Source organism: Hyperoodon ampullatus, assembly GCF_949752795.1.
Source record: "Hyperoodon ampullatus genome assembly, chromosome: 7".
Classification (NCBI taxonomy): Eukaryota; Metazoa; Chordata; class Mammalia; order Artiodactyla; family Ziphiidae; genus Hyperoodon; species Hyperoodon ampullatus.
In genome coordinates, this window is record NC_136920.1 from 54376060 (window position 1) to 54399452 (window position 23393).

The 23393-nt window shown below is 46.0% G+C and overlaps 1 protein-coding gene across 4 annotated transcripts in view; it reads left to right on the forward strand.

Annotated features, from left to right (window-relative positions):
- TENM4 (teneurin transmembrane protein 4) overlaps positions 1–23393 on the forward strand; it is a gene marked incomplete at its 5' end in the record, with an annotated part of 383392 nt that overhangs the window by 255541 nt on the left and 104458 nt on the right. For 3 of the 4 annotated variants that reach the window (XM_079707561.1, XM_079707562.1, XM_079707563.1), the window contains 3 exons: positions 5907–6092; positions 13722–13748; positions 21278–21424. In XM_079707561.1, coding sequence (XP_079563687.1) covers positions 5907–6092; positions 13722–13748; positions 21278–21424 — 360 coding nt within the window. The remainder of the gene's footprint in view (positions 1–5906; positions 6093–13721; positions 13749–21277; positions 21425–23393) is intronic. The other variant, XM_079707560.1, reaches the window with a different exon arrangement.

Genomic DNA, 23393 nt, shown 5'->3' on the forward strand with positions numbered 1-23393 from the left:
TATACACTTTGGAGCACAATTAACCAATAGCCAAACCATATATTTTTCCCTACCCTTTCCGTCATGTGTCCACCTGCTTCCACATCATAGAAAGGGAACAGGTATGACACGGGCATTGGTGCGAAGGAAGATGTGTGTGAGGGTGTAAGGACTGAGACACTTTAAGGTTACAAGCTATCAGTCGGAGATTGGAGAAGATACGTTTCTAAGAAGGTTAAGCACAAAGAAGGCTGAGCCTCTGTGTGAATATATTTAACCAAATAAATTTTGTACAATATGGCGCTGGGATAGAGTTGAGCCAACTGACATAACACCTCTTCCATGAGATTTTTAAAAAATTCATCTGTTCTTTCAACAAATATTTGTTGAAAGCTCATTCTCTGCCAGACCTGGTGCCTGCTGCTGGGAACCAAGATGAATAAAAGCTAGAGCCTGCCATCAGGTGGGCTTCCAGTCTAGAGAGAAGACAGACGTGGATACCAGTGAGGCGGGGCAGAGGTGGGGTGGGGAAGGGGAGGTGCTGGGGGGTACGGCTTTCCCCAGGAGAAGAGCCAGGGTGTTCTTGGGCCTGACCTGGTTGCTCTCCAAGGCCCTGTATAGTTCAGCCAAGAACTTTACAGACTTGGAATGACACTTTAGGACAGTTGGGGATTTTCACCCGATTTTAAGAGGAGGCCGAAGCTACAAATGCAGGTGGCTTCTACCTGGGTTTTAATGGTCTTGGCTGATGGTGCCATGCTAGGTAACCGGAGAAAGAGTTTCATACCCAAATTTTGAGGCTGCTGCTAGAAAATATTTTGCTCTTCAGGGAGATGCTTCTCTTCTCGGTGACTCGGAGCTGCACTGATACAGGATGTTGTAGGTCTCCATCAATCAGTTAATGTACAGAACACAACATACATAACACAGATTACATAGAGCCATTCACATTTACCCTTTCCTTCAGTTACCACCACTCACTCACCCTGTAGGGGACCATTATTACTCTCCCTGTTTTGGGGGTGAAGAAGTATGGTCCAGAGAGAGTAAGTAATTCTCCGCAAGGACTCAAGGAGACTGGGGAGTCGGAATCTGAATCCATGTCTACTGTATGGATTGTGTACTCTTTAGTACGTCAGAGGGTTCCTCCCAGGCCCCTGCCGTCCAGCATGTAGTCAGAAAGTGCCCATGTTGATCACATGACCATCGCCTAGCCTTTATCAAATGCTTGCTTGTATCAGGTGTGTTGCATAAGTCAGAATTCACATCTGATCTGACTTCAGTCTGATAACACTTGCCACTACACCCCCTTTCCTTTCTTATAAGAATATGTGTGTGCACAGTTTATCATATCCTGACTACGTGCCAGGCTCCCTACTAGAAGCTTCACTTCCTTTCATCTTAACCCATTTAATTCAATTAGGTTATGTCTGTCTGCCATGCTAGAATGTCACTCCTTGAGGTCAGGAAAGAGCCGTGTCTGTCATACTCACCATTGGATCCCCCAGTGCCCGCTCACCATTGGATTCGCACCCAGTGAGCGCTCAAGAAATGAAGCAAATGAGAGTGATTCCTCCACCACCTCTCTGCAGTAGTCAGTGTCATCCCCTGTATACAACTGAGTAAACTTGAGACTTAGGAGCTGTGACCCAAACTTCACAAAGCACCATTTACATTACATAAAGGGCACAGGAGCTGTCAAAGCACATTCTTTAGCATCGTCCTATTTGGTTTTCACCAGCCACTCTGGGAAGTTATATCTGCTTCAGTGTAAAAGCAGAATCAGAGAAGCAAAAATAAAGCAGTTCCTTTTATTTCAAGGACAAAAAAAAAATTGAGGTACATAAAAAAATAACAATGGGGCCTACCACTCGAGACCAAATGAAGCAGACTCTCAGGTTTCTGCTCCCGTCAGGAGGCAGTGGGTCTCCTGCACTTGGGCGGAGAGCCCATCTGCAGAAGAGAAGCTCAACACTGACAGGTTGTGTTACCATCAGTTAGCACCACATAAACATCAAGGTCACCCTGTTCAGGCCCCTTCCATTAAAATGTGTAAGAGCTCACAACCCAGCTTGTAAAGGACTAATGGAGGGGTGCTCGACCACCAGGCAGCTTTAGCTTCGTTCCAGGGCAGCATGTCTAGTGTAAACTGGCGGGGAAATGGAGAGTTTGGAGGGACAGCTCTGCAGTCCCCAGAGGAGAAAAGTGAGCTCGGGTGTCTGGGAAACTCTGTGTAGAGAATCTCATTGCATCTCACACATAGCCAGGGTCTGACTTGAACGTAACAAGGGATAAACAACAGGGCCAGAAACAAGGGGAGATCTGCTGGAAGAAGCAGGAGCTTCCCTCAAAGGAGAGCCTGCCTCTGTCTAGTCTGTGACTCAGTTTCCATATCTGTAAAATGAGCCTGCCTCTGTCTAGCCTGTGACTCCGTTTCCATATCTGTAAAATGCTTATCTTGAAGCCTTGCCCTGAGGATTGTCAAAATGAGGAGAAAGCACCAGATGAACACACGACCTTGTAGAATTCCCCTGTGCTCTCTGGGTCTCAGTAGCCTCACCTCTAAGAAGGATAATAGCCAGGTGTTCGCACAGCCTTGTTGTGATAGTTAAATGAGAAGTTGTATGTGAAGGGTGCTTTGTAAACTGTATAACCTGACATAAGTGTTAAGTTATGAAGCCAAAAATGGCTTTTCCATACATTACCTCATTTGATCTAACACCAACCGTGTAAGATTGGTAAAGTGGGAATTATTAGCCTCATTTTAAAGAAATGGAAATCGAGTTTCAATGAATTGCATAACTTGCACCTTGAAAATTACCCAGCCAGTAAGTGACAAAGCCAAGAACAGATACCAAATCTGTCTGATCCTAAGATTCACGGTTCTTTATTCATTGCACATAAGCAGAAAGGTGCCGAAGTGAGTAACAGCTGTAGATTACTCAGCTGATCTTAGCAATCAGTTTGGGCTTTGTCTGGGCAATGATCTCCTGTGAGGCAGAGACTGTGTCTTATTGACCTCTGTATTCCTAGCACCCGGCACAGTTTCTGCCACATAGCAGGCAGGCATGGACTATTGCTGGAAGAATAAAGGGATCAGTTTGAGCTGTATATCAGGGCTGTGTACCCTCTGAAGTGGGTGCTATCATCATCCCTATTTTACGGAGGAAGAAAATGAAGCTCAGAGCAGTTGAGGAGGCTGTCTAAGGTCCCACAACTGGCAGAACCAAGATTTGGAGTCACACCTGATTCCAAGTCTTACGCTCTTTCACACACACTGCCTCAAAGTTAATTAGTAAAGGAATGAACTACCCAGTAGTGAGGACCTGAAGTGAGGCCGTCAAGTGCTGGGAAAGCCCTGCCTCTTCTGCTCTCAAGCCCGTGACCTTCAAGTGCCCTGCAGCCCAAAACACCAAGACTGTAAACTCCAAGTGCCCCGAGGAAGGCTGCCCCACAGCCTGTCCCTCTCCAGGCTCACACCTCGGTGAACAGAAGGGTTGTTTGAAGTTTACTTTCACACCATAAACTGCCACCTGGAAAATGTGCTGAGTAAACCCCCCAAAATGCTAAGCTCATCTTTCCTCCAGGCTCTCAGGTGAAAGTCCCAGCCAGCCCTGAGTTCAGGCCCTGCCTCCGGAGTCATCTGGGTCGATGCCCTTGCAGCACTGTGCAGAAGGGATGGAAATTTCAAACTTAGGATGTAGGGAGACCCAGGGACCTGAGATTGTCATTCTTCATCTTGAGAAAAATCCAGGACATTGTCCATGTGAGCAAGAAGGGAAGGAAACTTGAAGAACATCTTGCGAAAGCCCCCTTCCTGGAGGGCTGCTGGGTGTCCTGACACTTTGCTCCACAGCTCCATGCTCACTTGGGAAGTTTTCACAATGGCAACCCACCAGAGATTAGCAGACAGATAGGCCTGGACTGACTCTCAGTCAGGCTGAGCAGGGTGTACCTGAATGGTTTTAAATTCTTAGGCACCTGTAGCCCCAGGCACACATGGATTTATTCATTATCCAGCAAACCTTAATTAAGGGTCTGTTCTGTGCCAAGATCTGTTCTGGGTACCAGGCCTAGAGGTGATCAGAATTCATCCAGCCTCAGGTTGTCCTGAGTCTGACAGTGAGACATGCAGAAATGGAGAAGCAGCCTACCACGTCACATGGAAAGGCACGGAGCAAGAGAACAACCGCCGAGTGAATTGTGGGAGACTTCTGAGGAGGAGGGACACTCCAGCCGAGCCTTAGGGATAGATCATGCTGTGTGACATGGAGGATGTTTATATCATAGACTCCCACAGTCTTAGATGCCATCAGGTCCCCCCTGCAGTTGATGGGGAAACCAACACCCAGAGAGGGCAAGTGACCTTCCCAAGGTGACACAGCAGATCCTTGGCTGAGCAGACACAGACCTCGCAAACCTGGTCTTTGGACACGTAGTCTAAAACTCACTGCCCTGAGAAATCTTTCTTGAGTTAGTGATCTTGCCATGCCCTTTTCTATTGTCCACTTCACCGAATGCTCAGCATAGCCCTGATGGGTAGCAGAGGTACTGTGAGGCAGCATCACCAGTGAAGTCAAGGAACCTGCCCAGGGTCACACAGCTTCTGCTCCTGAGCCTGGCATAGAACCCAGGTCCCCTGGCTCCAGGTCAGGGCTCTTTGCACACATTTTACAGCAGCCTTTCTCTCCCCTGGGGAGCTGAGAAACCCAGTGTGGTACTGCACGCATTAACTCCCTTTCCACCTACTTTGCTTGGCAAGATGTCAGGCATAGGAACACACCATAAATGGGAACTATTACTGTTTTCTGTTTTGTTTATTTTTTAATTTTTGAACATTTTAGCCATTGCCTTGTAGATTAATATGGAAGTTCTGAGCCTCTGAGATCTAATTTTATTTTCTTTTTTAAAAGTAGTTGGACTGTTAGTAGCTTCCAAGCCAGGAGTATAGCTTGGAAGGGGTAATGTGCAAATGCGACTTGACATGGGTGCCAGTCAATTTAATTTGAAAGAAATTAAAGGTGTTGGGATCTTCATTTGAAGAATGTTGGGCCACGAGGCACAGAATCGAGTGAGGGTCTCCATCACAGCCCTGGCAGAGAGCATCAAGGGCCCCAGTTGTTCAACTGGTTTCCTAAAAAGGAGTTGTGTTTCAGAGCTTTCACAGCCTCTGCCTGAGTAACCATGAAGTTGTCTCTGGCTCTGGGCCCAAGGGGCTTGTGGATCAGGTCGCGTGTGTCTTTTGCACCGTCTCACAGACGGGCCTTTGTGAAAGTCTGGGCAACTCCAGTCTGGCTGTGAAGTGCCTCCGCCCCCAGTCCAGCTGTTTGCTTTGGATGGGAAAGGCCATTTAGATGGTGCCTGGAGTTGGGGTGATGAAGCAGTGAGCAGGAGGACTGAACATAAACCCAGCAGAACACCAGAGAACCCCCCTGGGATGCGGGGGTCCAGCCTCCCCTTTCCTCCCATCTCAATTAGAGTCAAAGCTGGAATGAAGTGCAAGCCCAGGACCCTTCATGCACCCCAGCCAGACCCACAGGCACTTCGCTTGTCTCATCCTCACTTTGTTTTCACACATAACTGGTTTTTAATTAAATGTGACTTCTCCTCGCATCTGTTCAGAAGGGCGGTCCCCTCTGGAAGCGGTAAGCACAAAAGCGGGGACAGGCTGGCCACAGAGAAAAGCAAACAGAGCAGAGCCCTACAGTCCATCCTATTTTGGCGAGGAAAGGGGCTCGCGACAGGCCTCTGGCTGGAGAACTGTTCTTGTCCGAGGGTCCTTGTCCACAGAGATTAGCCTCCTGAGCCTCTGGAATCCCGACTGCTCACAGAGCCAAGGTAGGTAGCCAAGTGTGACCCTTGTTCCCAAGAACAACTGGCTCAATACTTGTTTTTTCTCTCTCCGCCTTCTCCCTCCCCCTACCCAGAGATCTGTGCTGCCGAGTGTGGTGGCCACGGCGTCTGCGTGGGGGGCACCTGCCGCTGCGAGGACGGCTGGATGGGGGCGGCCTGCGACCAGCGCGCCTGCCACCCGCGCTGCGCCGAGCACGGGACCTGCCGGGACGGCACGTGTGAGTGCAGCCCGGGCTGGAACGGCGAGCACTGCACCATCGGTATGAGGGCCAGGCCCCCGCACCTTCTCCAGGGCTGCGCGGTGCCTTTGTCTGTCGGGCACTTCGGGGCCCCCGTCGCATGTGGGAACTGGGCCAAAAGTCCTTTCATCTGACGACATTATGGTTGGCTTTTCCTAGACATCAGTTGGACTCAAACTCACAATAGGACATTTTTAACCTTTTCCCTCCCACCCTGCATCTCCCAGATCTCAGCTAGCTGGTCAGCGTGCCTTGGGTTTAGCCCTTCCCGGGCCAAAAGCAGTATAACTTTGTGTTAGGAGCTGGGGTTCAGGCATGAGTCAGATGACTGTCTTAGCAGCTGTGAGCAAGTCCCAAGGCCTCTCGGAGCCTCAGTTTCCTCACCTGTGAAATGGGGATAATAATGCACGTAAAGAGTTTAGTACAGGCTGGCACATCGTACAGTACTCCATAAACGTAGCCATTAAATCAAGTTTATGGTCTGGTTGGGAGGTCTTGGGCTTAGCGCTGAACACCCCCAGTAGCCTCCTAGGCCAGAGCTCCCGAAGAGGCCTGGGATCCTGGGGAAAGCTTCCCACAGGCCCCAGGCCACATCTGCATCCCATTAGGCCTGGGATCCCCCCCTCCCCTGTCCTCGGCTTCCGTCCCGTCTGCATTTGTCTCCTTTCCCCTCTCCTGGTGGCTCCTTGGCACCAGCCCCTGCTGAAGCAGCACTGTTGGCAGCTTTCAAAACAAGCTGATCGTTCTGTTCCCTTCTTTCTGCCTTTCCTGCTGGTTTTGTTGATTTTAAACACAGCCAGACGTTTGCTTGGTTTATTATCCTGGAATGAACACTCACCAAAAAGTCTTTATTGAATCAACTGGTTTGTGTATGTGTGTTTTAACTCCTTCCCCTTCCATTTTTTTCAAGGAAGGGTCTGTGATCAAATGGCAAGCACATGGCTCTAGGAGACAGGATTCCGGGTGCCTCTCCAGCTCTGACAGTCACCTCTTGATTACAGAAACTGGGAGGCAAGCCCCAAGGATGATGAGGGACAAAGGAATTTTGAGTAAATGGAGCTACCTCTTACTGTTTTAGGCCACATTCCTTTTGTTTTGCGGCCTGAAATTAGTTTTTATTCATCATCCCTGCCTCCACACCATCGCCCTTTTTATCCACGGCAGTGGAATACCTTATACTTACTAATATTAATAATAATGGGTTCTGATTTTTGAGTATTTACAGTGCGGCAAGCACTGTGCTAAGGGCTTTAACTGCATTCTTTCCCACTCCCATCCATCACCCTGTGGAGGCACACGTATTACCCCCCTCCTTTTCAAGGACCTGAGGCCCAAGGTCACTTAACCTTGGTTAAGAAGTAGGACTGGAAGTTGAGGCTTGGTTTTCTGAGCCTTGGGGAGGAGCTCCTTGCCAGCTGCATGCTCTGCAGTCCTTGCAGGACAAAGCCCAGGTTTTCTGCAGAGGCCTCTGGCTCTCATCCTTCCCAGAGGCTGGGCCTTCTTATTCTGGTTGGTCTCAGAATCCCACAGCTAGCTGGCCAGCCACACTCTCACCAGAGTCCAGAGCCGCTCTGTAGCCGCCGGCAGCCCACCCTGCTTTTCCATAGCAGAACGTGCCGCGCTGTCTCACTGTGCGCCTCTGGGTGGCTTCTTTCTGTCAGTGTCATCCTATCGCACGACCGCCCTGGACACCTCTTAAAGAAAAGCAGCCCTAGTCACCAGAGAGGCCCACCTGCTGCTTTCAGCTCTGCCCTTCCTTCACCTTCACTTTTCTGCATGACTAAGGACAAGCTGACCTTTTAGCCTCTCAGCCCAGAAGGGGACCCATCCCTATTAAAACCAAACTCAGAGCCCAGAGAGAGTGCATTCTGTTTTCTATCACTTGCTTATAGTGTCCTCGGCTCACCTTACCAAGTTCCAAAAAGTTTATGGATGTCGGGCTTTTATAAGATGCAAGCATCGTCTGAGTCTAATGACGAGGGATTTACGGAAATTCTCCCTGCGTCCAGTCACAGATGATTCACGGCAGGGCTTGTGGGCAGGCTGTGTTCCAGCTAGTGTCTTGTGGATATTCATCAGCCTAGCTTGAAGAACATCTCTTTGTTTTGATGCCAAGGAGTCAAACCGGCCCCTCCTATCTCCTCTGCACACCCTGTTGTCACTCTTTTAAGAGCAAATTCCTCCTTGGGATTGCAGATGCTTTTTCCCCTCCGGATAAGAAATACACCAAGGGAAATGTGCATGATTCAAGAGGGAGGTTGACAGTCATAAATACCAGAAAGCTGTCACAGGACATTGAAGAAGTAAAGGACTGGTCATAGTGGCTCAGATGAAAGGACTTTGGCTCGGAATTCTATTACCTTTCATTGTGTGGTGCGCGTTTCCTTTGACCCTGTCTAATCTCCCCGCATGGCAACTTGCCCTCCGTGCGTCTCTGTCTGTGGCCAGCTGCATCCCCGCTAGAAACCCAACACCCTAGTGCCGAAGGAACACTTCAGTAACCTTGCTGGATGGAAGGGAAGGAGTACGAGATACAAACGAGGGAAACAATGGCGGTGCCTTCTTTTTTCTTTTCAGAATAGATATGAGAAGGAGAAACCCCTTTTTAATCTTTGATGGTAACAAGAAGCACTTTCTTATGTTCCAGGGAACTTCACTCCCTGTGAGGATCATTTAGGAAAAGCAAAAACTGCTGGTGTGAAAAGTTAGAATTTCAAACTGTTAAATTTTCTCTTGTTATCAGATTTCATCATTATACGATGGGTCATAGCACAGCTAGCTCATGTTTTGCAGTGTGGTTTTGTCCCATACCAGAGAAGAGGCCAGGATCCACGATGCTGATTCAGAGACCTCCATGCAGTGGGATCCAAAGAGAGGAAGGCCTGTTCATTTGCACACTGCTGCCCTCCGTAAACAGGAAAGAATGACTTGATTCCCTAACAGCTGTCATAAAAGAGTAAGACAAGTCTGGGCACCTTTTGGTCAAGTCCCCAGCTTAAAAACCTTCTTACCCCAGTGACATTTCCCAGAGCTGATTATATAGGAGGAATTAAATATCTCCTTTTGGAGGCTTGGGTCCACCTTTTCTTTTATGGAAGCTACCTGGTTTTTCTCAAAACAGATTGGCTTCAGAATGAAAGGATATTTAGCAGTGGCATCCTCTTTAATGACAATATTTTTGTCAAAAAGCAAGACTATTTCAAATCTTAATTCCTTCTGTTAGAAATTATCTGTCTCTTTGCAGCTTCAAGAAAAGTCTTGGTGACAGCACCATGGGTAGACCACATGGTCGCTGGGAGCTTCAGTTTCTCCCTCGGTGAATCACAGAGTGGGGTGGCTGGAGGAGGCCTGCAGGGGTGATGGAATTCCGGCCCCTCCTCCACTGCCCACAGACTGCACACCCATCACCTGCTCCTAAGAATATCCCACAAATAAAAAAGGATTTTCACTCTTACTTACTTACTAGTAATACATCCACTTGTGTATATGGAACCCAGTTTCTCTAGTCTAGAAGTTAAGGTAAGATGGATTGATTAGGATCCACTTCTCAAGTATATGGTCAACACAGAGTCATGAAAAACGTATTTTGGGACGTCTTTTCCAGGAATTTTATGAGTCTCTTAAGTCTGGGGCTTGACCTCCAGTTTCTTTAGAGAAAGCTGAAAATCATAGCTAAATTTAAGAAGGTGTTTAATTTTTCCTGTTTCTTTGAAAACACTTACCAACATTTTGGATCACTTCTATGATCGTTATTTTGTTCACTTTACTGCCCCTTGTCTATGAAGTTCCAAAACACATGTGGGAAATGCTAACTTCTGATTACATTTGTAAAATTCCAACCTTGACCCCAAAGCTGTGATTGTTCAAGATGCCAGATATGCAGAATTATTTACTAGGTTCCAGGAGAACTGTCCAATCATATAAATCTTGATTCTTAAACAAATCCTCCTCTGGGAGTAAAGATCAAAATAATACTCTGATGATGCAATTACTAGAGCGAGCAAAGCCAGACTTCACGATGCAGGGAAATTATAAAGAAAGGCCACACAGTCTTCTGGAGTTCTTTGTCCACTTTTGAACGGTAGCTCTTGAGTTTCTTTTTTGTAATCAGACAATCCTTAACCAAGAGCTCACAAGCATTCACAAGGCATCAGCGCCTGTGAGATAATCCTATGCTTATCCCTCCTCAGAGGCATTCTCTTACATCATGACCCATGAGTTGTAGGACAGATGCTGACAAGGAGAAAGAGAAAATGGACAGGGATCTACCCCATGTTATCAGAGCAAGAACTTGATTAGTTGATGGTCCTGGGAGCTTTCAGACCACACGTGGTAGGAGTGGGAAACTGGAGACCAGTGAGTGGGCTCCGTGAGCCCCTCTCGGGGTGGGTGCCATTGGCCACTTATTCCTCATTGATCCTTCGTCCAAAGAGAGAAGAGCATTAATGTATCCAAGAACTTAACAAGAACATCTCTTTGATGATTTGTCATCCATCTGAAAGAAGTTCAGATGACTATAGCCACCCAAGTCATCACCTGCCATAATGATCCTTGTTTCACCTGACCTAATGGGTACCAATGATACAACTATTAGAGTCAACTGAGGCTCCTGAAGAATAAGCTTCTTGCCATGTTCTTCACAACCTTTGATGGGGGCCCCTGAAGCTTCTTGGGATTATCTTAAGAGAAATTTCTGGAAACTTCTATTGGAACAGGCAAGTGAAGGAAAGAAGCTTTCATGTTGGAGGTCATAGAAATGCTAAAGAGATCTAAGACCTCACAGGCTACCCTCGTGCTAAGGCTCAGACCTTGTCTTATAAATAGCTGTGTGCCTCCACTATCTCCACTTTCTTGCATAGTGACAGGAATATAGAAGCAGCGTGAGAAACAGGTACAATGTTGAAAAAACAAGCGTGGTCCAAGAGGAAAATGACTCTGCTTCCATTGTCTTCATCCTGAAATCTGGAGGAGAAAGATGAAGGAATTTGGGGAAGCCCTGAATCCACAACCCATAATGCAAGATTAGGGACTTTGCGTCATCTTTTCTTAAAGTTAGTGCTTTAAAATCACTATGAAATTTTACGTGACTTGAGTCAAGGGCATATGTGCCAAGCTTTTCAAACAGTGAAAGAAACAGCAGTGTGGACTTCTGCATATTGCCTTTTATAAGTAAATGGCATTGGACTTCAAAGACCCAGTTACCACTTTCATTTTCAATAGAGGCAAGGAAGCTCTTTTCCATTCCCAGAAAGCTCTTGGTCTTGGTATTGACTGGCTGTCATCAGCTTTGTTCACAGTGTGGCCTGAGGGTCACTGTGTGGGGAAGGAATCCCGGGATTTGTGGAATCCACTGTTGTCTCCTGAAACCCACACCACTGATTACGACCTGAGTTTGCCTCCGTCACTTCCACTGGCTGCTGTTCCTGCCTGTGGTCTGAGAAATTAGTAAGCATTTTTTAAAGATACTAAAAACATATTTAATAGAGATCTTTATTGCTAAATAGTTCTTATAGCAATAGAAGAGAGAGAGAGGGAGCTCTCTGAGGTCAGCCCCTGGGTTTGGGGAGATTAGCCTATATAGTGGATATAATCTCTACTCATCACCAGAGCCATGATATCACCGTTAAGTTTGGAGACGTTTTTCTGGTCAGAGAACTCCCTCCAAGTGGATGCTGCTCAGTGGTACGGTCATTTGAATCCCAATGATGGTGTCTCATCCAGCCGAGTCATCCTTGCCAACCCTGTGAGAGAAATCTAGGCTTACTCCATCTCATCTGTAGCTGGGTTCAGTGTCATTACCAGAACCTATGATTATGACCCTCCACAAAACTCTGCAGATCTGAAAGCTAAGAACACCAGCTGAGCCAGGAGATCCTCTGTGGTGTGGTTCTCCAATGGCATATCCTGGGAGATGATGTCTAAGAAATTTTAGATCACTTTGCAAAATTAGATGCATGAGCTTGACTAAGACGCAGGTGACAGATGAACCAAGAATCGAGAAAGTCTTCGCCTTCACCAGAGATGTCTCCTAGGTTGTTTTTCATGTGGGCTGACCCTGTCTGTCATTCCACAGCTTTGTTTGTTCAGTCCTGCTTAACACACCACGCCCCTTCACTTTCCCTTCTTACATCCTGTTAGCTCATGGACTGTGCCGCATCTGTAAGAATGAAGGGGAAGTGTGCAGACCCAGTGAAAACTCCTCTTACCAATTTTCCACTTGGCTCCGCAGCCTCCAGGAACATATTTCCTCTTGAAGCACAGACCACATGGATGCCTGAACTAAGAACCTACCCTCTCATCCACCAGTCTTAGGAGGCAAATATATATTGATGAACAGCCACAGTGTCTGTCCTATCTAGAGGATTGAAAACATAAAATTTATATTTCTTTTATGGAGAGAGTAAGAATGTTCTTACAGTTTATAGAACCCTAGGACTTCCAGATAAGGCCTCACCATTGCAGTTGAGCCCTCTCTTATGGACTTTTGATTCACGTATGAAATCGAGCTAAGGGTGGGGACCAGCCCGGCTGAAAGCATCAGCCCTTCAGGAAATGGCCATCTCTCCAGCCTTTGTGGGAACACATGTTGGGCAGGTATAGAGAAGGAGGTGCTAGGGAAGCTCCTCCAATGGCTGTGACCACAGCCCAATAGGGAAGGTGAAATGCTGTTACTGATTTATGCTGGGAATGAAGAGGTCTGCCCTGCCCCAAGCACACAGCCAGGCACCCATGTATATGCACAGTAGGTTTAGTTCAGAGCCACATTTGACACCCGTCCTCACAAATGAGCAAAACCTTAGATTGCCAATTAATTCAGTGCTTGGATATAACCCCCCAATGGTGATGTGTGATGATAACAATGATGTATGTGTTGGAAAACAAAGCATACATCGTTCTACCTTTTAAGTTAATCAGCATTGAGAAGGAGTCAGGTTTTCTTTTCTTTTTCTTGTCTTTCACAGCAACATCCATTGACTTGCACCTCACATTCTGTGTAAGATGCAAAGGAGAGATGCATCTTACTTAGAACACCACGCATTCTGCATTCAAGTCTATGTGGGCACATGTGTCCGTGGAAAATACAAGAATGGCAAACAGATCAGCTAGCAGTATATTTGACCAAAGACTCAACCTACTTCCCTAGTGTATATCAGGGGTGACTAACATTTTGCCTATTTCCGAATTCCAGCCTCCTGGGGTCACCTCTGCCCATGCAGGGTGCCCTCGCTCTTGTCCCGCTGCGTCCCCTGGAGGGAAGGTGGATGCTGCTTTGGGTAGACAAAGGGGGCAAGTTCTAGTTTTCCATAAAGCTGATGGAGCAGGAGTGTAGCCACTTTTGCAGCTTCCCATCCTCCTTTTTCTGCTGTTCTCCTTATCCATATGTCTTCTTATTTATATGATCGCATTTCCAAACGCCTGATCACAGAGTGAGTTGACGTTCCTTTTGGCCCTTCCTGGAGAATGTGCTTGCTCTCCCTCCTTCTCTCTCGTGTTGTCCTGTCTTTGGTTTTATTTTCCCCACCCTGGCAGGTCTGTCCCAAATGTGGGGTGCAGCCCCCTTTGTCTCCTTGGCACCTGGCATGGTTATGTGACAGGCAGTATTGCACTTTTTCAATCCTACCTTAAATGTGCTGTCTTTTATTTCCCAAGCGCACTATCTGGATAGGGTAGTGAAAGGTATGGTCTTCTTCCTCTATTTTCCTATTGTCTTTGTGTGTGTGCTTGTGTATGAGCATAACAGACAAAAGAAATGCGTATCTAGAAATGTATATATACCCCATAAGCAAGGCTTTGTCCCAGCAGCCACTGCCCAGAGGGTGGGGTTTTGGTCACAAGATGGTTGATGTACCTGGAGTGTCATTCTCCCCTGCCCCAGGTGCTCAGTCTGTTTTGTGACATTACCACTGCGCTGTTGTCCTTCTCTCCCCGTACACACATAACACCCCTCACCCTTTCTACCCCATCTCATGTCACCCTGCCCATGCTTTATGGCCCCTGGTCCATCAGAATGAAGATGCTGGGAACCAGGGTGGGTGGCCTGAGACAGGAAGAGACCCCAGAGCAAACTAAGAAATCTTAAGAACTCCATTCCCCCTAGTACTAGTACTGTGTGCTAGATACTGTGCCAGGCTCTGGAGAAATGGGGGAAAGCAGACCCCTGACCTCAGGGAGTGAATGGTCTGTTTGTTTGGATTTTTTTTTTCCTTTTCAGAGAAGGCCTGACTTTGGTAAGTTTTATCTTTGAAGAGTGTTCCCTGCAGGCCAAGTAATTCCTTCTGTTTTAAACATTTACATTAAGTAGATGGTACCCAATTTTCCAAAGAGGCCTCATTGCTCTAGGACTAAGTCTCAGAATGATCAGATATGTGTGCTCCAGAAAGGCCCCAAGCTTCCGGAGGAGAAATACCATGCCATCTTCAGCTTTTTATCCTCAAGCCCTCACACGGCACCAGGCACCAAATATGTGCTCATTGGTTAAGGAAACATACTCTGAAGTCAGACTGCCTGAGTTTGAATCCAAACTCCGATACTTAATGAACTGGATGACCTTGGCCATGTTTCTTAACCTCTCTTCCCTTCAGAGTCTTTATAAAATGAGGAAAACAGGACGTGCCTGGTGGGATTGGCGTGAGGATTGATTAAAGTAATGAATGTAAAGTGCTTAGCACGTGGGCAGGAATGATGCTCAGTAAATGTTAGCTGTGCTGTTTTATCATCATATTCTTAGCCTCACCGTTAACTTGGAGAAGGACTTCATTAACCAGACTAATTTTTGAAATTGTAAAGAAAAAGGTTAAATTGGCTTTTAATAAGAGATAACAGCTGCTGTTTAAAAAGTGATGGAAAGGATTTTAGGGAAACATAAATGACTAAATGCTTTTCAACTGGAATATCTTTGCCAGATACAGCAAAGGTGGTACCAGGGCCCATCCAATGGTGTTGAGAAGCAAGCTTCCTCACATTTCACGTACTGGCCTTCAACCAAGAATAAAATTCCTCCAGCAAGAAAGAGTAGCACCTCTGAGCCTCTTTAAAATAGGCATTTCACACATAATCATTATCAGAGGAATCCTCCGGATGGATTAAGTTTAATAGCTGGTGGATTTTTTTTCCTACTTGGTGAAGTTTTTCCATATCCATGAGTCTTAAGGGAGTCCTGTGAATTTTTTCAAGTGAATAGATATACTCATTTGATTGGGAAAGGAAATGAAAGTTGAAGAAGCTGAGTTGCCCATTCTGGAGCACACTCCTAGTAAGTGGCAGAACCAGGATTGTGTATTTCCTGGCCTACTCGTATTTCCAGTATTCTTTCATCTGTCACGGTAAGTCACCAAGAATGTCCCATTAATTTCCAAAATTCTTCCTGCAAACTGTCTTCCAAACTGGCAACCTCACAAGGAAGTGACCCGTATTCTCTCAAACCACCCGTTCTGATCTTTAGTTCAGAAAATATAGCACCAAGCCTTGAGCTGGATTAGGTCAGTGAATCATAACTTGCTTTAAAAGACAAATGTTTCTTGCCAAAATCTACGTCTGGACCAAGCCCCATCTGGCTGGCTTTCTGGTATAATGGGTACTAGTAACTCACCCAAAAAAGAATTCAGAGACCGATATAATGCAAACCCCAGACTTTTCAGAGTAGAGTATTTTGCAGTTCAGAGACAAACCAGCCTTTGTGCTTTGCTTTCCACTTGCATTGGAAGACACTGAGGAAACAACAGTCACTCAACAAGTATGTTGAACTCCTCCTAAGTGCCAGGAAATGTGGATGCCACACAACGGAAGTGGTCCCAGCCTAGCAGAGAAGACACTAAAACAAATAATTCCAACAAAGTATGATGATGATTGTGATAGAGAAAGTCCCACGGCCGCTTAGCAAGAAGAGCTCTCCCCAACTTAGGCAGGGCCTCATAGACCAAGACCGTGGGCCGTAAAAAAGCCCACCGTGGGCCTTTTAAAAGCAGGATAATGACTTGATGACATTTGTGATTTGGAAGGATCGATCTGGCCATATTGTGGAAAAGAGTTGAAAAGGAACATTTGGGGGCAAAGAGACCAATTAGGAGACTGTTGCTGTCATCTAGGAGGGAAAAAACAGTGACCTTGTCTAAGGAAGTGACGGTAGGGATGAAAAAGTACAAGAAAACCAGAAAGAGAAACAAACATACATGGGACATTTGTTGTGTTAGGTGTGTTGCATAGCTGCTTTACCACTTAAGTAAAAAATAAATACCTTTAAGGATTCTGAAAGTCTTCTAGCTTCAAGGGAGGCTTCTTCCTAGGCTTAAGCAGGAGGTTGAAGATAAAGCAGTCCCCTGTCATTTAAAGGGCATTGTTTCTTTTCAAAAGCTTATTAGCCCTTCTCTAAACCTTAAAATTACATTATTTTGGCTCTGGCAAATGCCTGGTGTGAGTCGTTCCAGAGGGGATTGTTAATGTCACTTGGGCTCTCTGAATTATTGATGAATTTCAGGGTTGTGGAATTAATGAGCTTTAGCAATGAGTAAAGATGGGCATATTGCATTAAGGAAGTCAGCAAGTCCCCCAGAGGAGGCTTCCTCATACTGGCTCATGGGGGTGTGCTGATCCCAGATGCAAATTCCTGCTTGAGAGCAAACCTCATTCAAGCCACAGGTACTACAATTCTCTCTGAAACCCTGAAACTGGTAGGACAGTGCAGACCCTCGGGATAGAACCTGGTCCATTTGAAGAAACTGTGGAGAGAGTGCTTCTGTGATTTCACATGTAGAGCTTACCCTGCCCAAGAACACGGGCTCCTCCTGGCAGTTTTAGAGCAGCACAGAATGTGTTGGCACCAGGCACTGTGTGCTAAGAGGAGCTTCCCAAGAGGAGCTTCCCACAGAGGGTTTTGTGGAATGGAATATTCTGCATTATTGTAAATGGTTGTGGGTAGGGGAGGAATAGTTCTGAGGAAAGCGTTCTGATACTCAAATAAGCAGGTTTCTTTATTATAAGACTTCCCAGAGCCTTTAGTGTATTAATATTTAGCGTGACTTTCTAGGATAAGAATATAGGATATATTGTTTTCCAGAATTACAGAAGTTTGTATTTGAGGACCTCATAGAACTAGTAGTTCAAAGAATTCACTTTGAGAAGTATTGTTTGAGATTATAAGATCCATTTTAAATTGCCCTGGAACAAAGGGTATCGATAAATAGAGTATAAAAATATTGAGGGCAGAGGCTCTATCTCAGCTCTGTATACCCCAGAATTAACACATGCCTGGTGTCCAGTAGGTGTTAAGTAAAGTTTGTTGAAATTAAGAACAAAATCATCAAATTTGAAGTTGTTTTGACCTTCTCTATTGGGTGGCTGTGCTGGAGGGACCTAACAGAGCATCTCATCCAAACCTTCATTTCACAGATAAGGAAATTGAAGCCAAAAGAGGAAAAATCACTTTCCCAAGATCCCACGGCTTAGTCAGGCAGGACCTAGGTCTCCACCTCATTCATTGATTCATTTCAACAAATATATACCGAGTACTGGCTCCATGCAAGGCACTGGATTAGGTCCAAAGTTGCCTTTATGGCAAATATGGCAACTCTGTGGCAAGCTTACATTGTAATAGAGGGAGTAAGGCAGTAAACTATTGCAAAATTAATAATTTGAGTTGCTCGGGACAGTTGCTCTCAGGGGGAAAGAGTGCCAGGAAAGCATGAGACGGTGGGCCTGGTGTGACACTCGTGACCCTGAACCCATCTTGCTGCTTCCTGCTGAGCTGCGTGTTGGCCCCACGACCACGTCATTGGGTTTGTCTCAGCTCCCTCTGGCAAGGTTTGTATTTATGAGGACCACAGCTTTTGACCCAAACATTGACACAGTTTGGACTGGCAAAGGGTTATTTTCTGGTTTGTGAGTTTCTTAGTGAAGTTATACAACGTTAAAACAAATAAACCCAATAATAATAATAGCAGCTGTCATTTATTAAATGCCTACCAGTGTTACCCACTGTGCTAAGTTATTGATATACATTATCCCATTAATCTTCTTAACAACTCTTTGAATTACATATTACCTCCATTTTACAGATGAGAAAACTGAGGCTTAGAGAGTTAAATAATTTGCCAGTCATCACACAGGCAGTAAGTAAAATGGTGGTGCTGGGATTTAAACTGAGGTCTGTCTAGGTACAAAGTCCATACTGTATTATAACACATGGTTTTTATTAAAAATTTAGGATTAAATGGTGTGAAATTGGCACTGCCCTAGTAAATAAGGATCTGGAAAATATAACCAAAAGTTACTTAGTTTGGAAATAATATATGTAGAATGTCTAGCACAGTGGCAAGCCATAGGAGACCTTCAGTATATGGCAACTGGCATTGCCATCACTGTCCTGAAGCATCTAAACCAGGGTTTGGCAAACTACAGCACACAGACCAAATCTGGCTCATCACTTGTTTTTGTAAATAAAGTTTTATTGGAACACAGCCATGCCCATTCATTTATAAATTGTACGTAGCTCCTTTCAAGCTACAATGGCAGAGTTGGGTAATTGCAACAGAGACCATATGGCTCACAAGCCTAAAATATTTATTATCTGGACCTTTACCGAAAAAGCTTGCCAACTCTGATCTAGATAACTGCCTCAGTTTTCTATTTTGCCTTTCTATGACCCCTACCTGAGGTTAGGGATACAACTTATGATATTATAGTCCCTCTACTAAACTAGAGAGAAGGTCAGGGTGAGTAGAAGATTCAGATACTGTGTTCAAGCTGTATGTCAGGCTTTGTGCATCATGCACACATTATCTTATTTAATCCTCCCAACAACCCCATTTTATAAGTAGGCTGAGGCTCAGAGAAATTAAATAAGGTGGCTGGGTGTCCTAAAGCCACTGTGTGACAGAGCCAGCCTTTGATGTGGCTCCCAAGCTTGTGCTCTTAGATAAGAGATGTTATTTGCATCTTACAAGAGGCTACATCTTGGAGCAAGAGAAAGCAGTCTACTGCCATTCTTTTTTTTTTTTTTTTTTTTTTTTTTGCAGTATGTGGGCCTCTCACTGTTGTGGCCTCTCCCGTTGCGGAGCACAGGCTCCGGACGCGCAGGCCCAGCGGCCATGGCCCATGGGCCCAGCAGCTCCGCAGCATGTGGGATCCTCCCCGACCGGGGCACGAACCCGCGTCCCCTGCGTCGGCAGGCGGACTTTCAACCACTGCGCCACCAGGGAAGCCCCTACTGCCATTCTTAACGATTGGACTCTTCTTCCTCCAAAACTGATCTCAAATACATATGAGGCTTAATTTAAAGTCTCAGCTGGATGGACAAAACTTTAAATGGGACTAATTGGAAAAAGAGGGAGTCTGTATTTGCTCAGATCAGGAGGGGTGGCTGACGTTAGCTACTGAGTCAGAATGCCTGGGTGGTCACCTGCACGTCACAGCACTGCTCCTGCGCTTTTCAACTGCTTTCTCGATCACTTTTGGGGTGGCCATGCTGCTGGCTTCCCACCTTTCCCAGCAGGCTTCTGCTGTGACCCCATAATCTACATTTGCTTCAAAACTTCCTCAGGAATCCCTCCTAGGCTCAGAATACACACTCGGTAAATGTTTATTCCTTTGAATGGAACACAGTGGCCAGATTGATGGATTGGTATTGAACATCTGTATTGAACATCTCAAGTATAAATGAACATGTTCTTTTCTTTTACTTTGTAAGAACAGTCAACTATCAAAAGGCCTTGAAACACTACAGCTTTAGATTCTATTTGATCGGCCATTTATTGAGTACCTACCTTGACCTAGGTCTTATATCAGACAGCCACATCCACATTTGTCCCATTTAAGAATAATGGGTCAGTTTTCAGTTATTTCATGGTAGAAAATTTAGTTTGTAGCTGTAGTTGCTACTCTTAATAATAAAACAAGTTTTGTAGATGGCAGAGTGCTTTCACATCCATACCTTTCCCTAAGACTGAACAGGGCCAGAGAAGACATCCCAGGGAGGTAATATTTTGATAGCCCCTCTGAGAAAAGAATTGGCAGATTTGTTAAAAGGAGGACTTGAATGAAAACCAAGCAGCAACACAGAAGCTGGAGTAAACCGTGTAACTTCACAGATTCTGAGGCCTAGATTTCTGAGCTAGACTCAGAGAGGGGTTTGAAAAGGTGGTCAACAAAAACCTGCAAATCTACTTGAATAATAACTCCCCACCTATGATACAGTCAAAGCAGAACTAAGGCAGAGTCTAAATATTGCCTGACCCTCCTTGATTAAATCACCCACGGCCCTCTCAGACAGATGGCCACTCCTGTATTTGGTTCCCACCATATTTTGTGCATCTCCCTCAGGGTACTTAGCAGTGAAATATTTTGCTTATACAAACCTGTCTCCTTTGATAGGCTACATGCTCCTCAAGAATAAGAACTAGGTCTTACTCATCTCTGTACCTCCAGTGCTAGCCCAGAGAAGGTGCTTAATAAATGACAGACAGGCAGACAGATGTACAGATGAAGAAAATTAGGGAAGGGAAGCCTGCCCAAACCTGCAGTGGCAATCACAGACAGCCCTACGTAGTCTCTCTCGTGGCAGTCATCCGGGTTCCCTTTACTGGCTGTAGACAAGATGGGGGAAAAAAGACTCCAGGACTCTTCCTGAAAGCAAAGACAGTTGTTTAGGAGAAAATAGGACAAAATAAATGAGAAACCTAAGGCTCAGTACAATGAACCTAGTAACAAGGCCTGAGAAAAGTACAGCCTTTTAGAAGGAGACCCAGAAGTGCTGAGGGGACAAGAGGAGTAAATAGAGAGATGATTCCTTTGTTCCACACAGCCACCAGAGGTAGGAAAAACAGGCCAGAGTGAGCAAGGAGCAAGGATCAGCCAAAAAGCTCCACTGATCAAATTTGGACAAGCCCACATCCACTGACTCCTGCTCTAGAATCCTGATCACTTTTGAAAGAGGGGGTTTCAGATACAGAAGGTGTGGGTTTCAGACCTATGCCTGCCATGTCCTGACAGTGCCCCGTCCTGACTGTGCATCCTTAGTGAGGCCTTCCACCTCTGAGTCTCAGTTGCCTTAGAGGTTAAGTGGCAGTTCTAATGATAGGCCTCCCCGGGTGCTGAGGGCATCAATGTGCTGGTGAATGTGAAAGCCTTTACCAAGTTGACAGGCAGAGTGTGCGTGTATGTGACCAGTTGGCTGTGGATGATCATACCTTGATTCCATGTGCTTTGCCTTGCAGAGGGTTGCCCTGGCTTGTGCAACGGCAATGGCAGATGTACCTTGGACCTGAACGGGTGGCACTGCGTCTGCCAGCTGGGCTGGAGAGGAGCTGGCTGTGACACGTCCATGGAAACTGCCTGTGGTGACAGCAAAGACAACGATGGAGGTAGGGCTCTGGCACCCATGGGTGCTGTGCATCTCCAGAGCTGTGGGAAGCACAGAGTGGAGGGTGGGCGTTACTAAGATAACAGGCCACCAACACACCAGCTGTCCAGTCAAGGGGGCCTGCAGGGTAGGCATAAAACGGCACATGTCATCTAAGGAATGAGTGCATATCACTGGTTGTTCCATTTGAATTCATTAGAATTAGCTGGTGCAAACAAACTTAGTTATCCTCTGAGAGAAAGTGCAGAGGAGAAGGCATATGGAAGAAGGAATTTTCTAATAATTCATGAATGGAATGAGTTGCCTGGCAACGTTACGAGATACCGCCATTGCAAGTGGACAAGAAGAGGCCACCCAATTCTGTACCACAGAAAGTGGCAGAAAGGATGCTTCTCCAGGGGAGGGAGGTTGAGTTACCTTTGTCAAGGTCCCTTCTCCCCTGATTCTGGTGGTAACCCTCACCAAGCATGCTGGGGGCCACCTTTGCCTCCGCACCTCCTGTCCCTGTGGGTTTGTAGTAGAATTTGTCTTTGCTGTTGGGTTTTTTTCAAGTGCTGGGCAGTCAAAACCCTAAGGAAGGGAGGCCTAGTCTTGTGGAACTTTTATTAGCTGAGAGTGAATAGCCCAGGGTTCTAATCCCAATTCTGTCTTTGGTGCTCTGTGTGTCCTTAAGCAAGCTACTTGATGTCAGTGGGCCTCACACTCCCTATTTATAAAATAAGCCATTGGATCATAAGAGCCCTTCCAGTCTTTATATTAGTCCTAGAATTAGCCTTTGTCTTTCTGTTATGTGGAACTTGTATAAATACAAACACAATGTGCTTCGCTTTTCCACTTGGAAGATGGGTTGATTCCTCCTGACTCTACCAATCTCAGGGGGTTACTAGGAGAAGAAAAAGATGGAGATATGAAAAAAAAAAAATCAAAACAGTTAATCCTTCCTTTCTAATGATGGCCTAACAGTTGGCCTAGTCCAGATGTGTTTATGCAGCTCCCTCATATTTATACCAAGGGACTTTCTGATACACTGCACAGAGTAGGAAATCAACAGGCCAGAAACTCAGCATCCCAACCTTTGGGAACCTTCTACTTAGCATGATTCTACAATCTCAAAGCACCAGAAGGATTAAAAGGCCAAGTGTGTGCTGTTGTGATTACTCTGGTTCATTTGCCTTGAGTTGGCTCTGGCAACCTTGGGCTGTTTCAGGCCACTGGTCTTTGTCTGAGCCAGCTTTCAGTCCTTCAGTCTGCTGCCTGAATCCAGGAGGTGGTCAGGCCTGATGCACCCAGTCCTGGGCCCCTTGGGGTAATTGTCAACAAGGAGCTCGTGGGGTTGGGTCATGGTAGCCAGGCAGAGGCAGCGGGTCCCTGCTCTCCTCTTGAGATCTCACAGGGCTGAAATGTCCCTTAATCAGGCTGAGATTTGTGGAGCTCATTCATTCTGTGCTCCATAAATATCCAGGGTTCCTGTTACGGAGCCAGGCCCTAGGCCAGGCACAGAGATGAGTAAGTCTGGTCCCCAAACTCCAGGAGCTCAAGTGAGGGAGGGAGACCAAAGTTAAGGGCTAATGGACAGTGATAAGGGCAGTTGCAGACTTCTGTATTGGCTGTTGTGAGAGTAGGAAAACATTCATCAAGAAGGTGAAGCTTGAGCAGGCAGGCGTCTCTTGGAAAGGAAGGAGAAAACATCATGGGCAAAGCAGGGAAGGGCACCAAGTAGCCCTGTCTTCAAGCAAGATAAAGTACAATCATACTGGCTCTTCACTGGAAAGAGATGTCAGCCTCAATATCTGCCTAACTACCCCCCTTCACTTTGCCTGTGTAGACGCAATTCCATGACTAGCAATGACATTCCTATAGTTAGAAAAGAAAGGGAGAGGAGCCGTACCATGAAGTCATTCCCTTCTCAGGAATCCAGGGTCTTGGCCAAAGCTTTCAGGAGGCTGTTGACTATCTGGGCAGCAAAAGAA